We start from the raw sequence: 25,967 nt of genomic DNA on the forward strand, positions 1-25,967 counted from the left end.
TAAATTCAAAGCACAGCATTTTCAAGGATCTTGTACACAGATTCAAACATTATCTGCTCTGGAGCGAGAACTGAAGCGCATACTATTAGATCCTGTAACTCAGCAGGGAAAATGAGACCCCCAAACAACAAAAGGCATTTGAAGGGATATTTTGAAAGTATACAGACAAGGTTGGTAAACTTTGAATTCAATGGTAAAACAGTAAATCCAAATTCCAGCCTTGTCCCTTCCACCTGTCTACAAAATCACCATATAATTATTTTTAGCTGGCTTGTTTCAAAACAAATGCTTCAGTGCTCATCTTTGGGGTTTTTTCACATTGTCAGCATCCTACCTCTGATGCTCAAACCCTTTAATAATGAACAAGTAAAGTATGCATGCAGAAGAAGAATACAGTGGAAACCGGCGAAATGGGACATTGCTTAGATAATTCGCACACACAAAATGTTGATCTCTCCCCAATTCTCAGCAAAGGTTTACTAGCAGAGCAGTACTGTAGTAAAATCTCATATTACTAATACTTTTAACTTTTAGAATATTTACTAGTTTTCTATGAAGTCTTATCATAAGTATTTAAAACTAAGCTGTACTTGAGAAATAACAGAGCCAGGAATATTTTATGATGTAGTATCCTGTCTTTTGATTGTACGTTTGCTTATTGGCTAATTCATATAATTCAGTAATTTGCACTGAGTCTCATGAATTGATTCTAACCAGTAAAGAAGCAGACATCAGAGTTAAGTTTCCAAGGGGTTATTATAGTCAGCAAGTGGGGAGAATTATTAAAAAAAATGTTTTTGACAATATCCTTTTTAGGGAGGGATCGTCAGAAACAGTCAATATTAGGCTGATTCTGTTCCCATCCAAGTCATTAGGACTTTGATGTGAATAGAGGTAGGCCATGGCTGAAAATCCCACTGTCATGGAATGGCTGACCCCTGCAATTGAAGTAGGTCAAGCACCCCTCTGCAAAAGCAGGTATTCCCAGTTGGGCCAATTAAGGGGGCAGGGCTGCATCTGAGGTTCTAAATGGTTAGAGGGAGTTCCAGTGAAGGGATGGTTGTGGGAACAGAACGAGAGAGAGAGAGAGAGAGAGAGCGCGCAAGCTAGCTAGCTAGCTGCAGGAAGCAGGAGTGGCAGGACTGCCAGAGTCCCCTGGGAGGGAAGGAAATGAGGGCCTGATACAGGAAGGGTGATCTGAGAAACTGTGCTTTTGGCTGGTTGTTAAGTTTGGACAATAAAATTTTACCTAAAAGAGACCGTGGGTGTGAGTGAGCCATTAGCAAGCTGCGGAGAAACACTGCCTTATGACACCCACCCTTAACTCTTAATTCAGTGATTCCCTATAAATTTTCCTGGTAGTTAAAACTAAATTGTAGTTTAATAAGGTTCTGTAATATGAAAGTTTGAGACACGTGTTTGTTATTGAATTAATAATAATACTTTAAAGAGTTATCGCATCTTTCATCTGAGGATTTCAAAGCCAATTACAAAAATCAGGGAATTAACCCTCAAAATAGGTAAAATACTTTTACCTGAAGTAGGTAAAACATAGTTAGGAATTGCTTCACTTACCGTCAAGGTAAAGCCCAGCAGAAGCGTATAGTTCAGGACAGGAAGTGGAAAAGTATATCAGATGCAGTTGAAACTTGAGAATGAACTTAAGGGGACAAAAAATATAGGGAATTGGAAATATAGGAAATAGACTCTTATAAAAAGGGGTGTAGTTATTTAGTGACCATCTGGTCAGGCCTTCAGGTTAACATCTAATCTGACAGACCACCTGCTAATCAGCACTACTGAACACCATGCTGTTGCACTGGTTATTTATTGATTTAGACAGAAAAGTTGCACTTCCCAAGTAACTAGTACCACTCTGCAGGATCCACAGGAGGGGTTCTTGGACAATGTTTCTTCTGAGTACTGACTTGGGCAGTTCCTTTGAAGGTTGTGACAAAATCACAGCGCACATTCCAAAACTTGGAAAAAGCAACTTCTTGCTAGGAAAGCCCTGATCTCCCTTGCCCACAACACTTTTGACTTGGAAATGCTATTTAAATTGCCAAAAGCCGCATGTGATGACGAAAGAGTTTCTGGTCAGTAGAGACAAAGACAGGCAGGAAGGATGTAGGTCATGTTATTGCAACAGGAGTGAAAATATAACAAAGCAACGAAAAGCTTGACGACTCTAACGGGAGAAATATTCCCAGAGGGAACGTGCAATAACAACAACAAAATCCTTCACATTATTTCTCCGTGTTAAAAGCCAGACTCCGGTCAGTCATTGCATGAGAACATAAAGGGGAAGGAGCCTTTGCTCACTGTGCTGTCTATTAAAGGTTTGTGACATTCCCCAGGGTACAATCTGGACTCTTGGGCAGCTGTGCCCCCTCAGTTCTCTGCTCTCACACAGCCTCCAGCATATAAATTTACCCCCAGTTATACTGCAAGAATGCTTCAATCAGCCAGCCTGCCACTCTTGAAATATACAGCAGAGTGACACCAGCAATTCCCAGTCCCTGACTTTCCCCCAGAAATGTGTGTCTTGTACTGCCCAGCACAGTACAAGCTCATATAAAGTCTGTTTTTTCATTAATAGAAATTAATATGCACAAAACTTGTTATCACAAATGGAGTTTCCCCAACACTTCAATCCAAAAACACACTGGCTTAGATAAAAACAATAAACGAGTTTATTAACTACAAAAGATAGATTTTATGTGATTACAAGTAATGAGGCATAAAAACATAGATTTTATGTGATTATAAGTAATGAGGCATAAAAACATAGATTTTATGTGATTACAAGTAATGAGGCATAAAAGTCAGAATTTAGTTACAAAAAAATAAAGGTAAAACACAACACAAACGTAAGAGTGAATTCAAAGCAACAGATTTCTGTCACCACATGTTCTAGCAGTTTTACTGGCTGAATCTTTCAGCCAGGATCACTCCCCGGTCCAGTGATGCTTCTTTTGTCTTTCAAGCATTGTCGATGCCTTGAGTAGAGATGAAGGGAGAGAGGTAATCTGAGGAGTTTGTTCTCCTTTCTTATAGCATTTCTCTTCTTTGAGAATCATCTTCAGCTGGGCTTCAGCCAACAGCAAATTTGTGAGACAGGAACTTCCAGCTGTTTCTTTGCCAACATGTAAATTTATCGCTCACACCCTTTTTCCTGCCAAAGAATGGCCACTTAACCTGGTGATAGTCCATTTGATTTTGATTAACACCCAACTGAGGTGTTAGTTTGCCTTTTGTACCTAAGGAACTGTTTTGTGCCTGCTTTTCTAAACTTTGAACATGTCATACTGTAGAATTTAATAACTTTACATACTGTGTTGCCACTCACATTTTACCAGGACAGTAATGTTCAGCAGACTGAGTTTTCAAATGATACCTCACAAGGCATACTTTGTACCAAATTTATCATAGTCTTGTGGAAAGGGTAAACATAGGGATACAGACCATCACAAGGCTCTGTCACTTTCACAGTCCTTGTGATCAACTAAGCTAAAGGACTGCACAGACCAAGTGGTGCTTGCCTCACCAAAAGGATTGGGGGAAAGTTAGGCCATGATCCTGTCTACCTACACTGGCCAACTATGGAGGAGACTGTATGCTTCACCACCTTCTGGGGTGATGCAGCAGATGTGCCCCTCCTAGCTAAGGTGGTATGAGGCTGTACCATACACAAGCCAGTGCCTTAAAAGCATGGTAGCACCTGCTTTCTACTATTATTATTAATATTTATATTGTGGCAGCACCTACAGGCCAGCCAGATCATGGATGTCACAGTTCAGGGCAACTGTACCTGTGTTCCCTTTCCGTGGTCCAACAAGGGCACCCACTCTTAGGCTTCTGGCTCATCAGCCATCATCTGTTTTGGATGAAGACATGCATCTCTCTCTTCTTCCCGATTGGAGTGTTTCCAGGCTGCGCAGTTCCCTGCCTACACTGTGAATTCCCCAGCAAGTCAGAATGCTTCAGCAGGCCTGCTTTGCCTTCTCCTCAGAGGCTATAACCAGCATAATTACCCATAGTTAAGTTACTACACAGCTCTTTCTAAACAAGCACATTTATTGTTACGTTAAAAGCATTAAAGAGAAAACATATTACAAACAATAAAAGAACATACACACATGCTAATAAGCTTACCAGAGATCATCCCAACTCCAGCATGGGCTCTCGCAGGTGAACAGTTCTTTTAACCCCCCAGTGTTTTTTCTGTGGTTACATGTTTAGAACATGTTTTCCTCACAACAAGAATACCCCATGAATACGTCAAGTCCTTCCAACACTTCCCAGGAATGATTGGGGCCTCCTTTGAACAGAAGGTTCTGTCCATTTGCTGGACCAGAAGGCAGGTCCTGAGTCAGTGTAAACTCAGGCTATTTATCCAAAAGTCCTTTCTGACTGTGTTGGTCTCTAGAAAATCCAGTGAATGTGAGCCTCTCCTGGTGGTGGTACCTCTTGGAAGTTGTTACAGCCTGAGTGAATTTGCCTAATCCCCTCCCTGCCCACTTCTTAGTTTCTGGAGGGTGGTGGTTCCCCCCTCCATGGAAATACTTACAATCTCTGGCCCACAATGATGCATAAACTTAAGATCCTCCAAAGATATATTGCAGGAAAAGGCCATATCTGTCACAATGGACACATTGTGCCAGGCTCTGTACATTCTGCCATTCCTGTCCTAAAGAACATTCCCCCAGGTGGAGTCTCTCACAATTTTAAAAAATGTCTCAGTACTACTGCAGGACTTCTCTAAATTTTAAATCATGGATATTTATTGGGATCATATAGTGACTTGTAAAAATTCCACTGTAAAGCCGTCACTCACTTTTTCTTCCACTATTGGATTCTAAACCCATATCAGAACAAGAACTTTTTGGTGGTGACAATAAAGACATAGACACAATGGCTTATAAAAAGGTTACGCAATTTATATGCTTCCTCAGTCCTGGGGCTTACCGGGGGCCAGTTAGCACACCTGCATGTATGCTGTAATTTGTGGCTGGCTAGTCACATACCCAAGCGACTAGTCCAGCAGCCAAGGATCCTCAAGGTGTAGGAATGCCTGGCCATAATCCCCTTTCTCCTAGCCTCATATCCTGCTTTGGGGGCTGGGATGGAATTTGATACTGGAGTTACTGTAGCAACTCTGAAGTACCCAGTTTGTCCCCTATGATTAGGGAATTCTGAGATCTGTTAAGTTTCTGGTTGCTTTGCATGGAGCAGCTGAAATGGAGCAGCTAAGATCTGATTCAATAAGTGATCAAGTGGACAAACCTCTAATCTTTATAACTCTTCTTTCTCTCACAAAGAGTTAAAGAGAGAGGAACTGTGATAACCATTTTATATCAGCCAAGCCCAGGGGTCAGCACCACCATGTTGCATGACAAGCCCTTGACAAAATTACTGGACTTGGTGACGGACATTGGCAGGGATGGGGAGCCGCTTGCGAGGAGCTGCCCATGAGCTCTCCCCACAGACCTCAAAATTTTTACTGGGGACACTTGTGTCCATTTATGGACATGTTGCTGACCCCTGGCCAAGCCCTGAAGGCTAAGTAATTGGGAGAAACTCTTTATTTATAAGGGACATAGTGCAGGATATCCTGTATTAGCCTGCAATTAAAAAGTAATATAAACCCCTGAGACATAATACAGTTGAGGCTCTGAGATTGCGTGATCCCCTTACTAGGTTTCTGATAGATACTATATAAAAAAAAATACTGAATTGTCATTCTTGAGAATTTCACTAAAGGATTTCTGGCAGCACAATAGGAAGAAGGTTTAAAAAAATGAAAATCCCCTCTGTGTCCGTCAATTTTACATTGGGGGGGAAATCCCACATGTATTGCCCTGATCCACCAAATGGCTTTAGAAAAACACAGATACAGCTAGCTCAGATATACTCTTTAGTTGCATTGCTTTACTTCTATATTTTTTTCTTTAGGAGTACCATAGTCCTTGTCCTCCTGGTGTTCTGCATATGCTTCCTAGTGGCTTGTATTATGTACCTACATGTCACACGAGTACAAGTAAGTGATCTGAGTCTTCATGATACCCCCTCCTTCAGGAGTTTTATTTGGTGGTAGTTATTTGGAACCTGGTAATACTTATGTGCACTTCATAACATAATGTAATCTGTGTATTTTTCTAACCTGCCTAATCTGTAGCAAAGCAATTCATTAGAAACTCCAAACAGAACCAACAAACCTGGGGCTGGCTCACTTTAAAGATATCTCTTTCCCTATGCTAGACATGTGTTTAAGCAGGTTTTCAAAATGGTAATAAAGCAGAAGGACATTCTGAACACTGTAGAAGGAGAAAATCAGAGTAGGGATCTGCAGAGACTAACTTTTCTGGTGAAAGTCCTCACTGGATTAGTCTTCATTTGGTATTCTCAGATATAGAGCAGGAGAAAATACCCACTCAATTAATCAGCTCTGCTGATTAGTACACAATTATTTTAAATTAAGCAAAATGCCCTTTGGTTAGAGGAGAGGAATTGTTTTCTTGGAAACATAAATAGTTTAATTAGCAGAATATCTAGTAAAAAGCAAATCTTTATTTACAAACATACAATTATTTGGGAGTAATTTTGTTAGTCTCTTTTGTTTCAAAAAGGCACAGTAGTTCATACTCGTGCAGTTTGTAGGAAATCGTCCCCATTATTAAGGTCCTTTGAGACTAATGTAAACTTAAGGTACACGCCTGCTGTTGTTAAGTCAATGGCAACCCCTATAAAGGTGTTCATCGCTTCACTGGATTGAACCCTATATCTGAAAAGAGAGAAATAGAAAATTCCATACAAAACATCAGCAATTGTCCAGAGAAGCGGCTTAGCCTTGTTTGTGGAGTGTGGGACTGGGAGCCAGGAACCCCTGTATTCTAATCCTGGCTCTGGCGCACTCTCTTGCTGTATGACATTGGACAGGTCACTCAACTTCTCTGTGCCTTAATTAATTAATGACTATACAGTGGTCCTGAAAATAAATGTAAATAAAGGCAAAAACCTATGTTAATATAGCAGTTGCAATATTAAAATCATAAGAAAAAGGCAGGAAATGCAAAAGTTTAAGTGTAACTTTAACTTGACCAAGTCTTACATGCATTACTTATACTTGGTTTTTCTAGTTAAATTTGTTGCTTATTTAATTACGCTTCATACTGTATGTAAACCATAAAATGTACAGGATATACAGTGTGGCAAGATTGCGGTTGGAACCTTTTGTTACTTGTTTGTCATTTTAACTATGCAACGTTATCACTGTACTAACAGAATATCCTGCATTTAATTATTGCTGTTGTTGCTTTTGTGAAGAACAAGGAAATTATCCTTGAATTACTCCCACTGCAAACTGCATCATTCACTGTACAATGAAAAAATGTTTCCTGTGATACGATGGGATTATAGTTATCCTTTGTTGTGTTAGGTACTGAATCACATCACCTGTGTAAGACGCATATTGGACTTTGTTCCTGGCTACGAGTTCTGTCCCCTGCTGCACTTTGTAGTATTTGTCACAATGCTGACCCTTTCCCCTTATCATGACACAGTAGATTGTCCACTATGAGAATCAAGTGTTAAAAATGTGTGAAGATACTGTGTGCAGACCAAGTTTACTGCTGTAGGAAAGATTTGTTCCACAATATTATCATTGTTTTATTAATGTTATATCCCAGATGTTCCATCATATTTTAATGATATTGACAGATGATCAAATTGATTCCTGGTGTAACTTTATTACACTCACTAGGGACCAGTTTATCCCATTCTGTTTTAAATATGTTGTTTATAGCAATCTGTTATTCATATTACAATAATGGTTTCTCTTGTTACATCCATGTGGGTTTTATACCTTGGTCCATATCGAAGCCAGGATGTATTTCAAGATCACATAATACACATTGAGTTTTGTTTTCCTCTGTTGGTGTAATTAATTAGCCACAGAATTGATATTCCTGTGGGGTTTTTTTCTCAATACAAATGAGTACAGTTCACCTGCAATCACCGACCATACATTCTGTCACTGCCATGAATAGGGGTGACATAAACCCAGTGAGTCTGTCTCCACATGTGAAAAGGAGAGCAGGAGTTCCAGCGCATGATACCTGTTCCTACAGAAGCCCCTTTGTGGTACTCTGCAGTGAGATGTATATGGTATTTTCTCTATTCCTCATGCAGTTAGGAGGATACCATGTGTAAGCCAATTGAATTGGGAAGACTCATTAATCTCTAGTTGGCCTAGTCACCACTAGAGGGGGACAGAGTGCCATACCAACCATGCATGGCTTACATATATTTACCAGCAGGCATACAAAAATTGGTTCTCCCTCATCCTCACTGGCCTAAGGCAAATCCAGCCCAGATGGGGCTAAACACCTTCCTTCTCTTAGAAGCACACTGATGTTCCCCCACTGAAACTCCTTTGTCTTCTAGGTCCTGGTCCTGCTCCCATTCAAGTCATTGGGGGTTGATTTGAATGGTGCAGGATCAAGCCCCAAGCTATAGCAAATGTGCCACTCATTTGCAAGCCAGGGGGATAAGGAAGCAAGCAGCTCCCCATGGGACCAAAGTAGATCAGTATAACTCAACCCAGCAAGAGTTCACATTCCAGGCAAACTGTTATCCTCCCTTTCCCACTTTCTACCCAAGTGCTTCATTTATATTGAGGGCAAGTGCTCAGATACTCAGATGAACATGAATGATGAGAGAGGGATGCTCAAGACTCTGCCTTCATTAACCATCTTTGCTCCACACTGCTTTTCCTAGTCTGACAAATTAGATTACTTTTTTAAATATGGGTTCTACTAATTAAAACTCAACTGGCATTCACTGTTACTGAAATATCACTACAAAATTCTGTGCGGTATGTATGGTCTGGAATCTTGGGTGGCTGCCTACAATTGACATTTTCTAAACCATACAGTTATAATGCTTGTTTGTTTTCGTTTCTTCACATGTACAGAATAGAATGCTAATTTGAGCATTCTAATTTGTTGTATTTATTGTGAACAGAAGTCCTATTAAAAATCAAATAAAAGCCAGTTTTAATTATAGTGAGAAATAACTTACAAATCTGTTTTCTTTTTGTTACAGAAAATATGACTGTCCTTAAAATATTTGTGCACATTTCTTATTTTATTATTAACATTTGGAATTTACAACACAGGCAGAATTTACATATCTGTTCTCTATTTTATTTGACATCCTATCCTCGTAAACAATAACATACCCATTTTTTGTTATTTGGATTTAAAATATCCTTATTTTACAATCTTTTTTTTCTCCTGCAGTGTTTTCCAGGGTGCCTGACAATACAGATTCGTACCATTTTGTGTATTTTTATTGTGATCTTAATTTACTCTGTGGCTCAAGGGTGTGTGGTGAGTATACAACTATAAGCCAAATATATAAAGTTTAACATTAAGTTCAAGAACAATCTATTATAGATCACATTTAGTCTCCCACCTCATCCCATTTTCTTTCTCTCTCATGCACAAAATATGTAAATATATTAATAAAGTATCTATAGCAATGTGGTGTAATTTAAAGGCTATGTTAGTTATGAGTAGTGGAAGCCACTAGTAAGCTACACAATTCGTTCCAAATTAGTGCTGAAATAAATCTTCATATCAAACCACACCATCATATGTTCTCCATATGTCACATACTTTACAGAAGAATTGTGTTTGAAATGTTCAGTATTGGACCAGGGACCAGCTGAACATCTGATATTTTGTGACTTGTCCACACTTTCAAATGGAATAACACATTTATTTCTATACCTGATAGATCATGAGAGATCAGATCTTGAAATCACGACAATATTATGTAATGAAAGGAGGTATATAAATATATTAGTCATAATATCCATCTATCCCTTAGGCCTGTGTAATTGCTCTGGTACAGAGTTATAGGTGTTCAGCACTTCTGAAAATCAGGCCACTTTTTTAAGTGATTAGGATCTCTGGTTTGAAAATGTGGACACAAATATATATAAAAAGCAAGAGAAATAACACTGGGCCTGATCCAGATCCCACTGAAGCCAAAGAGAGTCTTTCCATTAACATAATTAGGCTTTGAATATATTACAAGATGGCTGATGCTGTCAGTTAAATGTGGTATGTCACAATATGGCATTCTAGAACTAAAAGTCAAGCTAGAGAAGCAGAGTGGTGCAGCAGAGGCTAGAAGCTCTGTATTTCTAAATTCTGTTCCTGGCTCCTCTATTGAATTGATGTCTGACCTTGGGCAAGTCACATGACTTCTCTGTGGCTCAGTTTCCTAACCTCTAAAATTGACATAGTAATATCTTCCTAGCCACAGAAGTCTTGTGAGGGTTGATTACCTACTGTTTATAAAGCATTTAAAGATGTATAGTGCTAAGTATTATGGAGACCTTTTATGGCTAAAAAAAAGATTCAGCTCCTCACAGGCATCCCCCCTCCCCAAGAGGTATTTAGATATCTGCAGGGAACTTAGGTATTTGAATTACCTAAACCACTACTTTCACATCCTGCTATTTGGCTACTCCCTAAAGTAGAGTAACAATTGCAAGTGACACAGACTTTCTCGCTGAAATTACAGTGCTGTTCCAAGAAGTGCCACCAAGAATTTAATCCCATCCTGTTGTAAGAATATCTACTTGTATGTATCTGTAAGCATTTCGGAAGCAGCTTTTACACACCATCTTAAATCTTCAAAGTATTTAATAAAAGCCTCGCTTCTCCATCCCCTGTGAAATAAATATTCCCCCTATTTTGCACATAAGGAAAGTGAGATACAGAGATTGTGATGCCCAGGGCCACAGAGCAAGTCAATGGAAGAATGGGGGCTAAAATTCAAGAGTTCCTGACCTCTCCAATCCTCTGTTTCTTTCACTACACCATGCTGCGTCTCACATCTGTAGTTCTACACTTTAGTGTAGCAATAACTTGGTACCTTTCAAATGTTTAGGGGAGCTGTTTAATCAGTAGAATAAGTTCCTGCAAAAACCCCTCTAGAATTGTTCACAATCAGATAGATGTTGTGGTTTCACCTCAGTTAGTTACAGAGCAGATGGTGTTTTCCTGGATGAGTTGCTTATCATTTACAAAGCCCTTGTACGTTTCTAAGTTTTGAAATGTTGGCTGCTCTGTAGTGCAAGTGACATTTTTAAGTAAGCTGTTGAACAGAATTGTGTTCAATTAATTTTTTGCTTCCCTCTTTCTGATTTTGTATCACAATATTATCTTTTCAGTATTTATCTCGTAATCTCATCTTGCTAAATGATTGTAACTGCCTATAAAATGTACTGCGTCATCACCTTTCAGACTGTCACTGATTTTATGGCACACTATAAAATTTAATTATCGGTGGTTAATATTTTTTAGAAGGCTAATAATAGATTTCAGAATAGAAGGAGAGTACAGGTAGGGCTTATCTGTAGGTGCCTACTGACACTGATGTCCTCCTGAACCCACATTACCACCACACTCTCCCATTTAATGTTAACTCCAGTCCTCCCCAGTGGTGTAAAATAAAAGCTGATGTGTGATTATAATAAAAAAAAATTGGGGACTAGATCATGCACTTGGGATTCCTCACTTTTCGGGCTGTTGGAATTGGGATGTGTCACTGACATCAGCTTTGAAAGAATTTGATCATACTTCCTCCCAGCTGGAGGATGAGTGCCAAACTAATGGTGGTTAGACTAGAGAGAAAAGGGAGATAGGATCCCTATCCTTAATTATCTGTGGATCTCTGCTTTTCCTGCTTATCCATATCTGGCTTATTTGAATCTATTATGGTTATTGACATAATTCACGTTTAGCTCCATAGATGAAAGAGAATAATTACAAATCCCTTATCTTTCATCAGAGATTTAAATATTGTTTTATGTCTATCACTTGATTTTTTTTAAATTGTTAAAGTTTAGTCAGTGTGTGTATAATCAACATGCTTCTTCCTCTGATGTGTGTGAGAAGTATTCTAGCAAAGATCTACCACTTATATGGGTATTAAAATACTTTTAAATATTAATAAATAGATATTTTCCTGGGTCCTTTTGTTGCTTGAGCACTGAAAAGGGAGAGGTTTTTTTAAACTATGTTCAAACTCTAATTCTCCACCTTTGCTGCCATCTAGTGGACTGGAAGTATGATTCCTGCCTCAAGTAGAGGTGGAAATGTGCTAGGAGAGGAAGAATAGTCTTGTTAACAGGCAAGGCTAGGAGTAGGGAAATATCAGATCCGTTTCTGGCTTGAGAATCTGATTGAGAGAAGAGGGCTGTAACCAGGCCCAAGAGCTACTGCACTGCTGATGGAGTGTTTCATTTTAAACCCTGCTGTTTTCCCCAGGTTGGATGCATGCCTTGGGTATGGAGTACGAATTCCAGCAGTTCCATTGTGATCATTTCTCCCGGTGGAATGAATAAAACAATGAATGAACTTCCATGTGATACAGCCCATTATGCTTTCCTTTCCTGCGTTGTGGGGACTCTTACCTTGGCAATATTTCTACGTGTCTCTTCCTTGCCAAAAATGATCCTCCTGCTTTTTGTTACTATTTTGTACATAGTTGTTCTGGAACTCAGCGGATACAGAAAAGCAGTAGGGTAAGTACACTGTAAAGTTAAGGAAAGTAGTAGCATTATGGCTGGTCCAAAACATTGCCAACTCCATTTTACTACTCCTGTCCTAAAAGACTGCAGTACTGTATTAGAGACCGATAGTGAGAGATGCTCAACTCCCAGTACCTTGCAGGATCTGGCTATTATGGTAATATTCATGAGTGGGACATTTGCTTTTGTGAACTAACAGCTATGGCCTGGTTCCCCATTGCGTTACTCCAGTTTTACACTAGTGTAACAGAGTTGATTTCATTGGAGTCACACTCCCTGGTATAAAAATGGTGTTAACAAAGCAGTGAATGAAGCCCTTATGTGTAATTGAAATGCTGAAATAATGTTAAACAAAGCTACACACATGTACATGGTGCATATTATCTACATTTATGCTTTTGATGGGTAAGACCCTGAAGAAATTGGGCACACTTTGTTTTGGGGCATGGTGCAGGGATCATACTTGCAGCAGTCTCAGCCTGTGCGCTGACAGTATTTGCATGAGAGGACCTGCATTTTGAGAAGGGGCTAGTGGTTTTGGGTGCCTCCATTTCTGTGTGCCTACATTTAAAGGATCCTAATTTTCAGAGGATGAATACGCAGCACTTTGACAATCATACCCTTTCAATGTGCTTTAAGTGTGGCACCCCAAATCACTAGTCACTTCTGAGAATTTAGACCAAGATTTTTTGCTCCAAAAGATCTGTATTAACTTATGCTTTCATTTTTTTAAAGGGGTGGCTCCTTTTATATGCGTGGCTATGAACCTATATTAGCCATTTTGCTGTTTTCTTGTGCGTTGGCACTTCATTCCAGGCAGGTGGACTTGAAGTTACGTCTGGACTACCTCTGGGCTGTGCAGGCAAGGCACTTATTTTTCTTTCCAAAACACACACACAAAATGTTGTCTAATTGTTTTGTATGCTGTCCATTAAATTTCACGCATTGGCTAGGCAAAACAAAGCTCCATATTTGTTGTGGCTCACCAGCAAAGGAGTCCCTTATTTTCTTTCCACATGCAACTTCACAATATTTTTCCTCCAAGAATTGAATCTTGTGGGTGTTAATGTCTTACAATAGCACATCAAAATTAGAGTAACTTTATCTATATTGGGAATTTCATATTAAGGAATGTAATTAACTAAACAGTGGTACAGAATTGTTATAGAGAAGGTAGATCAAAGGCTTCTGCTCACCTTGTCTCATGCTACAACGGGGCGGGGGCGGAGCGGCATTCAATTACAATAAAAAGTGACAAATTCAAAACTGATAAAAGGAAATACTTTTTCACACAATGTTTAATTAAACTGCAGAAATTATTGCCACAGGAAGTTGTTGAGACCAAGAACTTGGGAAGATTCAAAGGGTTTGGACATTTACATAGAAAACAGGAATATCCAGAACTATCATAATAAACACATGAAAGGGATATTAAACCTTGTGCATAAGTCAGTCTCTATACAAGGTCAGGATGAGTCCTGATGTGGGAGCAGAATATCCCACATCTGCTTACTGCAGGGTTCTTGCACCTTCCTCTGAAGCATCTGGTGATGACTACTGTCAGAGAGAGGTTACTGGACTAGATGGACATTGGGTCTGATCCAGAATGAGAATTCCAATGTTCCTATATATCCTCGTGGCCAAATTCTGTGCTGACCTATACCCCATTGAATGCAGTGGCAATGGGATTGCACCAGGTATAAATTATCTCCAAAGCTTGCCTGAGAATCAGAGGTGAATTCCATCCTTCCAAACCCTGCTAAATACTCTGCACAAAGCTCAGTTTTTCATGCCCTGCTTGGAGAAGAAAATGATGCATTCCTAAGGAATATGATTCTTAAAACTGAAAAGGCCTTACTTTTATAATTTTACAAACTCAAATGTATAAAAGAAATGGGAGTTTCATGTACTTCCCTGATGTTGGGGGCATATCCCCAGAATGCCACGGTCTGCAGGGACCATTCCAGAAGCTGAACTTTGCTGGGGATAGCGGCACCCTGGCCAGCTCCCCTTTCTTGTAGAATCACCCCCTGAGCTTGGGTGGGCGGCCTCAGAGTCACTATGGGGACTCGTGCCCAGAGGTGGTGCTGACTGTAGTACCTCAAACTTTTATTTGGATATCTTCTTATAAGTGTTTTGCAAAGTGGTGTATTCTGTAGCCTCCTATTACATTCAAAGTGGCAAAGAAATCACAAATAATGACAAATGAAGTGGGGTGTAATGACAAAACACTACACCAGTGGAGATTCACTACAACCAAAATATACTTTACACTGTCTTTCACGTTGTTTAGCTCTATCCAGGCTCCCCATCGGGCTGATCCTGTAGAACCTTACCTGCCTGAGTAGCCATTTGTGACACTGCAGTGTGAAGGATTTTCTTTTTGTTCAATGTTTTGTTTATTTACATTTGTACCAATAATTAATGCTGCTCCTACTGATTGTCCAATGATTTATAAACCATATCCTGCCTACCCCATGCTGCATGACAATCTAGTCCTAATAAAATCATGTTTTAAACATCACAGAGGAGTCCAAAGAGCCGCACCACTGTTAATAAGGATATAAAGATGAATCAATTAGTTACTTATAATCTTTCTACTATCTGAAGGCTGGTTTAAAATGTAGATATTTCCTGTTACCATTTTTAATGGATTTTAAATATTCAGAATAATATGAGGTCAAAACTCAAACAGAGGGTTTATAACTTATTTGTTTGGGTAGTGTATGTGTCTTACACGTTTCTACAGTGCCCATCTCTGTAATATCTCAGCCTGATTTTCATCATTGCCCCTAATACTTTATAGAGTTAATAGATGATACAGCGTATGGCAGAGATTGTATATGTCACCCTGTATACCACTGACAATTAAATACCTGAGTCTTAAAGATAGAAAATGGTGTTCTAGGAAAATGGTGACCCAGGGACAGTTTTTTTTTTGAAGTATTTAGACTCTTAAAAATATAGGTAGACATAGTGGGATTTTCGAAAGTGCATAGGCACCTAACTCCCATTGGAAGTTGAAATGAGGTGTCTAGGCTCCAGCGGATGTTAGGTACCTCAGCACTAATGGAAAGTCAGGTGCCTAGGCACTTCTGAGAATTACACTAGGTGCCTATCTGCATCTTTAGGTGCCTAAATACCTTTACAAATCTGACCCCAAATGAAAAGCTTGTGTTTTTTTTCCTTCACTGAGGGTTCAGTTCTGCTCTCTTAAAGCAAAACTCACATGAAATTCCAATTTCTTTCATACATTTGAGTTTGATGAAAGACGGGGGTGAGGAGAGGTATCAAAGCTGAATTTAAATACAGTGTGTGCGCAAAGAACCAGGAAACACAGTCTGAGACATGTAAGAAATTCTTGCCGTAGACCACATGTGCCAAGAACTGCTGAATAGTCACTGCTCCTAAAACTTCTGCAATCGCAAATGTACATGACTTAAGCCAGTTTCGTTTGGAGAAGAGTGTTACTGAAACAACTGAGAAACAGGAAAGAGAATATTGTTTAATAACACTTTAGTGTTCCCTAAGAGAAACAACTAAGTAAAGTATCACATGGTAAGATTCTTCTTCAGTAATTCCCAATAAATGTAGGTAATCATTAGAGCTAGGTAAAAAATTGACAACATGAGCTAAGAAAGGATTAATATGATAATTCTCTAACCCCATTAACACAATGGATTATCGCACTGTATGATTGTTTCTTTAGTTGAATTATTTAGGGAATACTAGAATGTCAGCCATTAATAATTTTCTAAGCTAGAATCTCTGTCCTAACTGCAGTTTTGTAGTCTGTAGGCCAGAATTTCTAAGTTTTTTACATACCTGTAGCTGAAAACCTGGCCCTGTATATTCCATGTTCACAAAATTGCTTATTGATATACTGGCTCTTTCTTGTGATTTTAGTGCCCCCTTCAGGTGATATGAATGTATTGGTAAAGGAACCGTGGTAGCCCAATTTATTTTTAGCTGTATCATCAGATAGTGAAACTTTGTGTGATAATTTTTACCTAGTTAGTTACCTTATCAAAGCAGATCCTTTCTTGTCTATTAACTAATTGCATAGAACATTTCAGCTGATCTCCGTAATATAGAGCTTGAGAATTTGTCAGTACTTGTACACGTTTTACTTGATAAAGGGAATTTACTCCCTCTCTGCCTTAGCTTTTTGTAGGTCTGGCTGTTATGCAACTATGTAATGCAAAGCTATAAGTCAACCCAGATATCATGTTGACATTAGAAAACATGACATCAGAGAACTGTTTACTTTTATCAGAGAAAAAAAAGTCCTAATTTAACAATATCGCATTTTTGAATTCTCAAAATGATACCAAAATGCCAGTAAATGCTATAACTACCAAACTACTGTGGTCCATCTGACAGTTACTTTTCTCGTTGCTATTCCTACTGAGTTCCGGTCTCATGCTTTTTCTCAATAATCTACTTTGTTTTTATATAAACAGCATGCTGTCAGCTATCCTGAACTAACCAATAGAAGCAGGGGGCACACAGTCCAGTGCTTGGATAATATTCAGGCGTTGAACTATATGGATAATATTCAGTCCCTGAATGTAAATATCATCCCCTATGAATATGGGTCTATTCCTCCTTCTGCAGACCTCACACCATTTTTTCTTCTTTGTCAGCCTTTGTCTGGGCAGGGAGAGGGCCCAGCCAGATCTTCTCATCTCAGCTACATGGAGGGAGGGCAGCAGGAGTCTTTGCTATCCTCTTCAGGAGGCCCGAGGAGTGGAACTAGAGTCATAGCAGTCATGTCCATCCCTCTGAAGGATAATGGGGTCCATAAGGGAAACAGTGACTGCCTCACTCCCCTCACCTCAGACACCTGAGGAGGGGAGTACTGGAGTTCTCTCTGCTGATGAAAATCAAAGGAAGTCTTTCCTCACCTCACTTTGAGACCTGGGATATCTTCATTCCATAGCACCTGGTAGGAAGTCTGCAGTTGCACTGAGGCAAGGAGATCTTCTCTCTCCTCCCTACTGACTTCCATGGAGATGAAGATGAGCACTGCCTTAAGAGGTATGGGGAGGAAGGATCTCCAGACCCTAGCAGCAGCAGAATTTTTAGTCCTCTTCCCTAACAGGGCATAATGAGAGGGGAGCACCTGTGAAATTCTTTACTCCCCTTTCCCCTGAGACTTGGGGAAGGTTCTATTCCCCACACCCACTATCTGGTAGGGAGGAGAGGAGAGTGCATGAGCTGAAACACTACCTTCTGCTTGGGCCGAACACAGGCAGAACTCAGAGTGCATGACCAGCATGCTCCAAGCTCTGCTATCTATCTTAGGGTTTTATACTGCTGTCATCACCCTAGTATCTGAGTCCTTCCTTGTAAAATCAACAGCAATAGCAAAGTCCCTAGTGGACTTCATGGGGTCTCTGGCACCTGTCCTTTTTTCAGTCAAAGCTTTACGTAGGATATGGTTTGGGTGTTTTTGTGGAGGGGGTAGAGTTGTGGAATTGGTAAGGGCTTTGGAATAGTGTGCGGGGGGGTTATATTGTGAGTGTCATTAATATCGGAAACTCTTACTCAGAGGAATGCTTTGCAGTATTTCCTAAAGATGATCAGTCTCTGGATTCACCTTCTCTCTTGCTGGATCCCTGCAACAGGGAATGCTTTGTACCCCCTCTCGAGTGCTTCCCTCCAGGATTTTGTGATCTGCATTGTGCCAGATGTCGTGCGGGTTCATAGATTTTAAATCAGTCTTTGATGTAGCTGTGGCTTAATCCATTCATTAGTTTGAAAATTAGGACCAAAGCTTTAAGCTGGCATCAGAAGCTGATGGAGACATTGCTAAGTCTTGATCCACTGTGGCTAAGGCATGAAAATGGCAAGTTGCTGCTAGAGCCAGTGCATTGTCTTCATATTCAGTAAGTTACAGCAGTCCAGCCTGCAGGTGACAATTGTATGTATCACTGTGGCCAGTTTCTCATTGGGGAGAAAGGGATGACATTTCATAGCAAACTAGAAGTGAAAGAAGGCAGTTTTGGAAACTGATGCTACTTGGTCATCCAAGTTTAGTGAAAAGTCAAACAAGACCCGGAGGCTTTGTACCACTTTGACTAACGGGGACCGCATGACTTTGGTGAAAGGTGGAGATACCATCTTGGCCAGTGTTGGCTCTTGGAAGTGTCTCCCCTTTGCACCCAGCATCACTTTGGTCTTCCCTGGGGTCAGCTTGAGCAGGTGCTCTTCATCCAAGAACTAATTTCTTGCAGGCATTCTGACATTTTAGTAGTGGTGGTTGAGTGTCGTCAACCTCCTCTTGGCAGTTGAATCCACTACATATCACCCAGTGGTAGATACATAGATATTGAAGATCAGCAGGAATGGTAAGGGTCCCTGCAAGGCCCCGCAGATGAGGACATTTGGAGAGGAGAACACTACTCTGAGTTCTGTTGGAGAGGACTGGTTGGAGCCACTGTAGTGCTGGGCTATATACTCCTGTTGTGTCATGTAGGTGTGGTAAAACCTTGGGGTCTCTACCTTTTTTAGTGCCACTAGTGTCTCTGCTGTGCCCTGGTCTGAACCCTGATTGTGAGGCATCTAGGATGTTGGCTGATAGCACATGTTGATGAAGTTTGATGGTTAGTACTTGCTCAATTATTTTTCCCAGGAGTTGGAAGCTTGGCCTAAAACTGGACAAATCAGAGTTAGAGGAATGCTAATCATGCCCTCCTGCCTCAGATGGCCAAACAAATAGTGACTGAATAGCATTAATGTCCATGCTGTGCTTCAAATTTTCTACTCCACTTACCCAGCCCTACTGTTAGGCTACTCTGATTTGACCATATGTCTCCACACATCTGTTACATGACTGGAAGAATTTGGTATACTATTATTTTAACTTCTGTTCTGCCCTATAATGTTAATCTAGAGGGTATTTTGCTTCATACACAGTTATATGATAACACCCATGGTTCACTGATTGTGGTGACTACATGACTATGCATATTCACCATTTAAAGGTATCTTGATCCTAATAAATGCTAACAAGAAAGAAGGCCAAAACTGGAAGCACTCCCAAAAGAGAACATTACATCTATCTTGCATCATGATGTGCACATCACCACAGAACGTTTATCTGATGGTTACATGGGATATTCCTCACACCTAACTATAAATTTTTGTATTCTAGTTTATTGATGTGTATTTCTTGTTTATCATTCACACTTCCATTTTGGTAAAGACACAGCTAACTAACAAGTATCCTTTTACAGATTTTTAAGGCCAGAGAGTACCATTATGATCATCTAGTCCGACCTCCTGCATAATATTACCATACTGACCTTCAAGAGTTTCTCTAGATTTCCTAGGTTCCTGTTTTTGAAAATGGTGGCCATAAAAAATAGACACCTAAAATTGTGCCCCAAAATCCTTACAAGGGCACCTAAATAAGTGCTCTGATTTTCAGAAATGCTGAGCTCTCAGCAGCAACCATTCAATGGGATCTGCAAGTACTCCACACCTCTAAAATCAGACCATTACTAACTAATCCTCATAACACTCCCAGCAGTTAAAGATGAAGGAATAGAAGCATTTGGTAAGGCCCACAGAAAGAGTAAGAATTCAGAAGTGCAGGACTCCTATTGCTGTTCTCAGAACCCTAGCTTCATGCGTTGAGTGTAACACAAGCCAGGATGTACACAACTCAGTTTCAGTTTGCAGTTCAAGAAATGATTCTTGTTTTTACTATAAAATACTCAGACTCCACCAATAAGGCTGTGATTGTCATCATTCACATATTCAAATGCTTGTAGATAATGATAAAGAAACACAGTGTTTGCATCTCTAAAATAAGAGGAGGTGAGGCTGTTTTGAGAAAGCAGACAGTGTGAACGCTAAGTATTAAAAAGTGTCAAGAAAATACTTCACAGATGGAAAACAGAGACTTTGGTTGGACTGCAAATTGCATTCAGAGTCACTGGAGGGCTCAGCTTCAGTAAGGGATCAGGAATAAATTATAATACATTCTTGCAGTCCAAATTAGAGCAGAAGCTGAATGTGTATTTCCAAAGGGGGCGATGATTCCCAAAGAGGTTAACTTGACAAAATTAGGGTTTTTCAGCTTGCTTTTTCTGTGTCTCTTTAAAGAATGACAAGAAGTTCAAAGAACACTCTGCAGAAAATGGCTGCTAAGCAAAGCCATCTATAATTGAACAATGACTGTTGTGTAGAGATTAGAAAAACAATATGCAGGGAGTTTCCATTGAAAATTTAGACTTTTCATCAAAAACAACAAAACCTGCTTTCTCCTCAAAAGGGAAAGTTTTCATGAAAACTTTTCTTCTAATAATAAGGTTGTATGTATATGGGAGATAGCATGCTGATTTTTCTCCGAGGCAAATGTGTACCAGGCAACCCTCCACATTAGTATGTGCATAGTCTTTGTCAGAAGAGCAAACAGATTTTGCAATATTAGTAGTGTGACAAGGTCTACATATAAAAAAGACATTGGGAAATTTTAGGCTGGATTCTCAGATGGTGTAAATCCACCATTGACTTCAGTTGAGATATATTGATTTATAATACCTGAGAATTTGGCCCTCCATCTTTTTGCTGACTTTGCAAATAGGTAAACAAGAATTATTGTTGTGCTTGATGACAAATGGAGTGTGTGTTACAGCTTGGTGAGGGGGTTGAAGTTAAAAGAATAAATTCTACTTGCTGTGATTTCCATAGGCTGAATTTTACCCTCCTGATCAGCAATTGTCTGATTCACAAGGAGCGTTTGGATGAAAGATCTGATGGGTACTGTGTCTTGAGAAAAGACTAGAGATATACAATTAGGGGGGAATGTGTTTGCTCAGAGTGGAGGCTAACATTTTCAAACCAGGGTGCCTAAAGTCAGATTCCTAAGACCATGTTTAGGCAGCTAAATAAAAGTGGTCTGATTTTCAAAAGTGCTGAAAATCCGCAGTTCCCTCTGTCTTCTGCAGATCAAATCATTTATATTTGGATGCCTAAATATGGATCCAGGAATCTAACTTTAGGCACGCAGGGTTAGATTAGCTTGCAACATCCAAGCTCTTTTTGTGCGCGTGCTCCTTAGCCTGTACAAATGTTTTAAAACATCCTTTTGAGCATTATCACCTTCTCCAGCAATTGATAGAATCTGTTGCCTGAATGTGTAGGAATCTTCAGCCCCAACTGGAGAAATTCTGTCATTTGCAAGTGATAAAGTCGCTCTAGAAGCACAAAGAACTCCCGTATAATGTAGAAATCATACAAGAATGCAAATATTTCTTAGGAGACTGTCATCTGCATACTTGAAATTTTAAAAAGGCATTGAAGGATTTGTGGGCCAAATCCTGAAGTATTGACTCAATCCTTGCTCATACAAACTCTCATTGGACCAAATTGCCTTCAGTGGAGTTACACCTGTAACTAAGGTCCTGATCAAAAGCCCATTGAAGTCAATGGGAGACTTTGCGGACTTCGGATCAGGACCTAAGAGCAGAAATTGGCCCACAGACTTTAGTGGGAGTTTGTCGTAATAAGGTGGTCAGGATTTTTCCCTGTATGTTAAAAGCAGACAGATCTTGCAACTGTAATAGAGGGTGATATTTATTATTTTGCCGTTCAATCTGCTTTTAAAGCCTGGAGCCGGACGAAGCAATTTGATAATCTGAATTAATGTTATGCTCATTATAAAACAGTAATTTTAAAGAGCTTTTCCCACTCTCACCCTTAGGCAGAAGAAGAGAGAGATGATATGGAGAGAGTAAAGCTGGATAATAAAAGAATTCTCTTCAATCTCTTGCCAGCACATGTTGCACAGCACTTTCTTATGTCTAACCCTAGAAACATGGTAAGGCTGTGGGGAGAAAAATAAGCACGTAATGATATGCATGATTTTTGTGTGACACCCAGGTCAGGGAAATGATATATTTTTTTTAAAAGCTTGAAACATTTACATTTCATACTCATTAAAGTGAATAGTTCTGGTAAAAGCCATTGTCAGATGTCAGTTCAGGGTTATTTTCCCTTTCTCGGTAGCATTCAGCTTTTCTGAGGGACTGAAGTGCAATACCGTTCAGGTGAATGAGGTGTCATTCCGCATCAATGCAGCTGAGTGCCTACATGCAAATAACCAATTTCTTTTCCAATCAAGTCAAAAGATCAGAGTTTATTACAATCTTCCACTGAGATCAGTTTGGTTCTGAATAGAATATAGTGTGACATGTCAGACGCTTCCAGTTGAGCCACTCAAGGTTCTTGAAATGTGCCTCATTTACAAAAACATAAATTTAAAAGTCAAAATAAGGAATTCTACACACCCTAGAAGGATACAGTAACTTTGAGGGTGAAAACTAATCTTAAAGCTTGGGCAAGGGAACAAACTGCTACAGGATAGCGCGGAATCATGATAATTGGGAATACTTGCGATTAGAATAATAATAATATCTAGGCACCTATTTGTTAAGGGAAGAGTGTGGGAGTAATTAAATCCTGTAGTAATGCAGGGGATGGACCAGTTGACCAACTAACGATACTATGAATTATTACTATTATTGCTAGTGTTGCAATAGCACCTAGAAGGCCCAGTCTGAGGTCAGCATCCCATTATGCTAGGTAGTAAATGTTAAATTCATAAAAATGTTTAGGGCTACGTTATGGTTGCCCCGATGCAGCTAGTGGGGCGGGGGAGGATTGTACAGATTTCCTTACCCACCTCGCACACCTCCATTGCACATCTGTATGGAAATGTGGGTGTAGGGGAAGGTGCTAAAGCTACAGGCAGAACTAATGGACCCAGCTTGGCCATTAGTTCTGGCCCAGTGTGAGGGTAAGTCCAAGGCCCTTCCCTTCCCCATCCCAGACAGCTGCACCGCTGGGCTTATACTGCACACATTGACTAAATGGAGAAAGGAGCAGCTCTCCCACAGGCACCAGTGCTCCAGCAATACTTCTGCTGCCTATCCCCCGCCTGGCCCAGCCTCGGGAGAGGCATGATTGAGCTCTTATAATTATTTGTTGTACAAATGCAATGCATGCATGGACTATATTTATGTCTCGCAGTAAAAAGATGGTGGAGCACATAAACAGACACAACCCTATAGATCTCCCCAGCTCAAAGCCTCAATACTCTGGTTGTGTGTTGAGTGAAGGACGTGGCTCTATATGTAATATCTTGTAAGAGGAGGAAGTTGTCCCTTCCTCCCTCGGCCTGCTCCGTGGTAGCAAAGCCACTCTATAGTGTCTACAGCATCTTCAGTGCTGCAGTAGCCTATACAGCCACCATTGCTCCTCTTTCACAGGCAAGAATGGCCAGTGAACCTGCACAGTCTTTCTTTGCTTTCATCACACACCTTGCTTCAAGCTCCCATCTCTCAAGCATGCAAACTTCTAGGAGTTCTGTAAATCCAAAATTACACTGTTTGTGCTGCATCTCAGACCCTCTACACCTCCCAGGGGCAGGGGTGGAAAATGGGGCAGAATATGTCATAGGAAATAAAACAACGTTCTATGACCTGTTTCATTTGTAGGACAGAGCTTGGTAAACATTATGGAATTTCTCTTTAACAGAAGTAAATCTGAGCTCAAGAAATCACAAGGATGATACTGCCTGTTTATGTTAATCTCTAATTTTAAAAACCCATATAATTCAAAAATTTCAGGACCTTTATTACCAGTCATATTCACAAGTGGGAGTGATGTTTGCTTCCATCCCAAATTTCAACGATTTCTACATTGAACTGGATGGCAATAACATGGGAGTGGAGTGTTTACGCCTCTTAAATGAAATTATTGCCGATTTTGATGAGGTAAGGTCTAAACTCTCTATCATTTGATCTTACTGAGTCCACCAGACTTCTGCCAGTTCAAGGTTATTTGTGGAAAATTCGTCTTAGTTTGGCTGTCTAATAATGTGACTCTGTAAACATCTGATTTCAGTGGGAGTTAGGAGTCTAGGTGCTTTTGTAGATCCCATTAGGCACCTATCTGCTTCTTTACATGCTTAAATATCTTATAAAATCTGGCCCCAAATGCCCTTAAAAACATTTATGTCTGATGTGGCTCCCACAGAAGTCACTGAGAATATTGCCACTGCCTTGAATGGGAACAAGACTGGTCCTGTAAAGACTGAAGTGGTTTATCAACTTTAATATGCACATATTATCTGATAGCTATGGTTTGTTGTCTAAAATATTATGTAATGTTTAACAGTTTTATGTTTTAAACAAAGCTTCTGGACAAAGAATGTTATAAGGACATAGAAAAGATCAAGACAATTGGCAGTACATATATGGCAGCCGTAGGACTTGTACCAACTACAGGAACTAAGGTAAGTTGGTCACACAGTATAATGAAAGGCTCTGTGTACTCCATGTGCAAATGATGTTAATTCAGTCTCCAACTGAACAACTAAACACCATCAGTTGTAAAAATATGGCTAGAAATGATAAGTGATAACAATTTGATTTCTTTGCAACAATTTAACCTTTTACATCTGAAAAACAAACAATAACTTGAGACTCTAGAGATACAATGCGAGCATGGTGTGCTGTCTTCACCAGTGCAAATTCAGTGTGAAGGCTACCCGAGCAGAATGGAAGTGTTTTACACCCACTTTCTACTCGGGTCAGCTCCCTAAGTGCAACAGAGAAGCAGGAAGTCCTGCAGTGACAGTTCCACCAGAATATAACTTAGGGATTGATTGTTTGTTTGTTAAAGAGTCTGAGGCCAAATGTAGACATTGGTCTACATTTCCAGCCAAAAACCCAGAAACAGGGAAGGTAACTCAGGTATGATAGTTGAACTGCCATCCTGGTTCCTCCAAAACCTATCCATTTCCATCCTTCCCCTCATCCTTTCTCTAGCCTCAACCCCATAGTTAAACTTTTTTTCCCTTTTAAATTTTAAATGACATCAGAGCCATCTAGTTCTAAGCATAGTTCTGAGCATCTGCCTATGTGCAGTTAGCCCATGTAACCGTGTGAACTTATTACTGCTACCCTTGTCCTCTCCCCTCCACTTTTTCCTCCTATTATTTATTGTCCTATTTTAAATTACACTGTAAGCTTTTGGGGGCAGGGATCACACTTTTCCAAGGGTTTGTACAGAAGCTAGCACAATGGGGGATCCTTTGGGCACTACCTAGTATAAATCAGAATAATCACAGCAAGTCTGGTGTTGGACTACTATATCAGAGGCCATGGTCAATGCATTTTAGCATGTACCCCCTAATTTGTCCATGCCTGATCTGATGTCCATGTCCATGAATCACAGAGGCACCCTTGAGTGAGCTGAAATAGATTTTGCAGAATAACAGTGCTCTGGAGGGCAATCGGGCTAGAACGAGCCATGAACTTTTCAAGGAGACAATTAACCT

General features: G+C 40.0%; 1 protein-coding gene across 1 annotated transcript in view; it reads left to right on the forward strand.

The window, feature by feature from the left end:
* The window catches only part of ADCY1 (adenylate cyclase 1), a 285,584-nt gene that overhangs the window by 245,380 nt on the left and 14,237 nt on the right, over window positions 1-25,967 (forward strand). The window contains exons 14-20 of the mRNA XM_039525110.1: window positions 5,956-6,040; window positions 9,303-9,392; window positions 12,348-12,604; window positions 13,346-13,472; window positions 22,326-22,442; window positions 24,253-24,399; window positions 24,822-24,920. Coding sequence (XP_039381044.1) covers window positions 5,956-6,040; window positions 9,303-9,392; window positions 12,348-12,604; window positions 13,346-13,472; window positions 22,326-22,442; window positions 24,253-24,399; window positions 24,822-24,920 — 922 coding nt within the window. The remainder of the gene's footprint in view (window positions 1-5,955; window positions 6,041-9,302; window positions 9,393-12,347; window positions 12,605-13,345; window positions 13,473-22,325; window positions 22,443-24,252; window positions 24,400-24,821; window positions 24,921-25,967) is intronic.

The sequence above is a fragment of the Mauremys reevesii genome, linkage group 2, assembly GCF_016161935.1.
Source record: "Mauremys reevesii isolate NIE-2019 linkage group 2, ASM1616193v1, whole genome shotgun sequence".
Lineage (NCBI taxonomy): Eukaryota > Metazoa > Chordata > Testudines > Geoemydidae > Mauremys > Mauremys reevesii.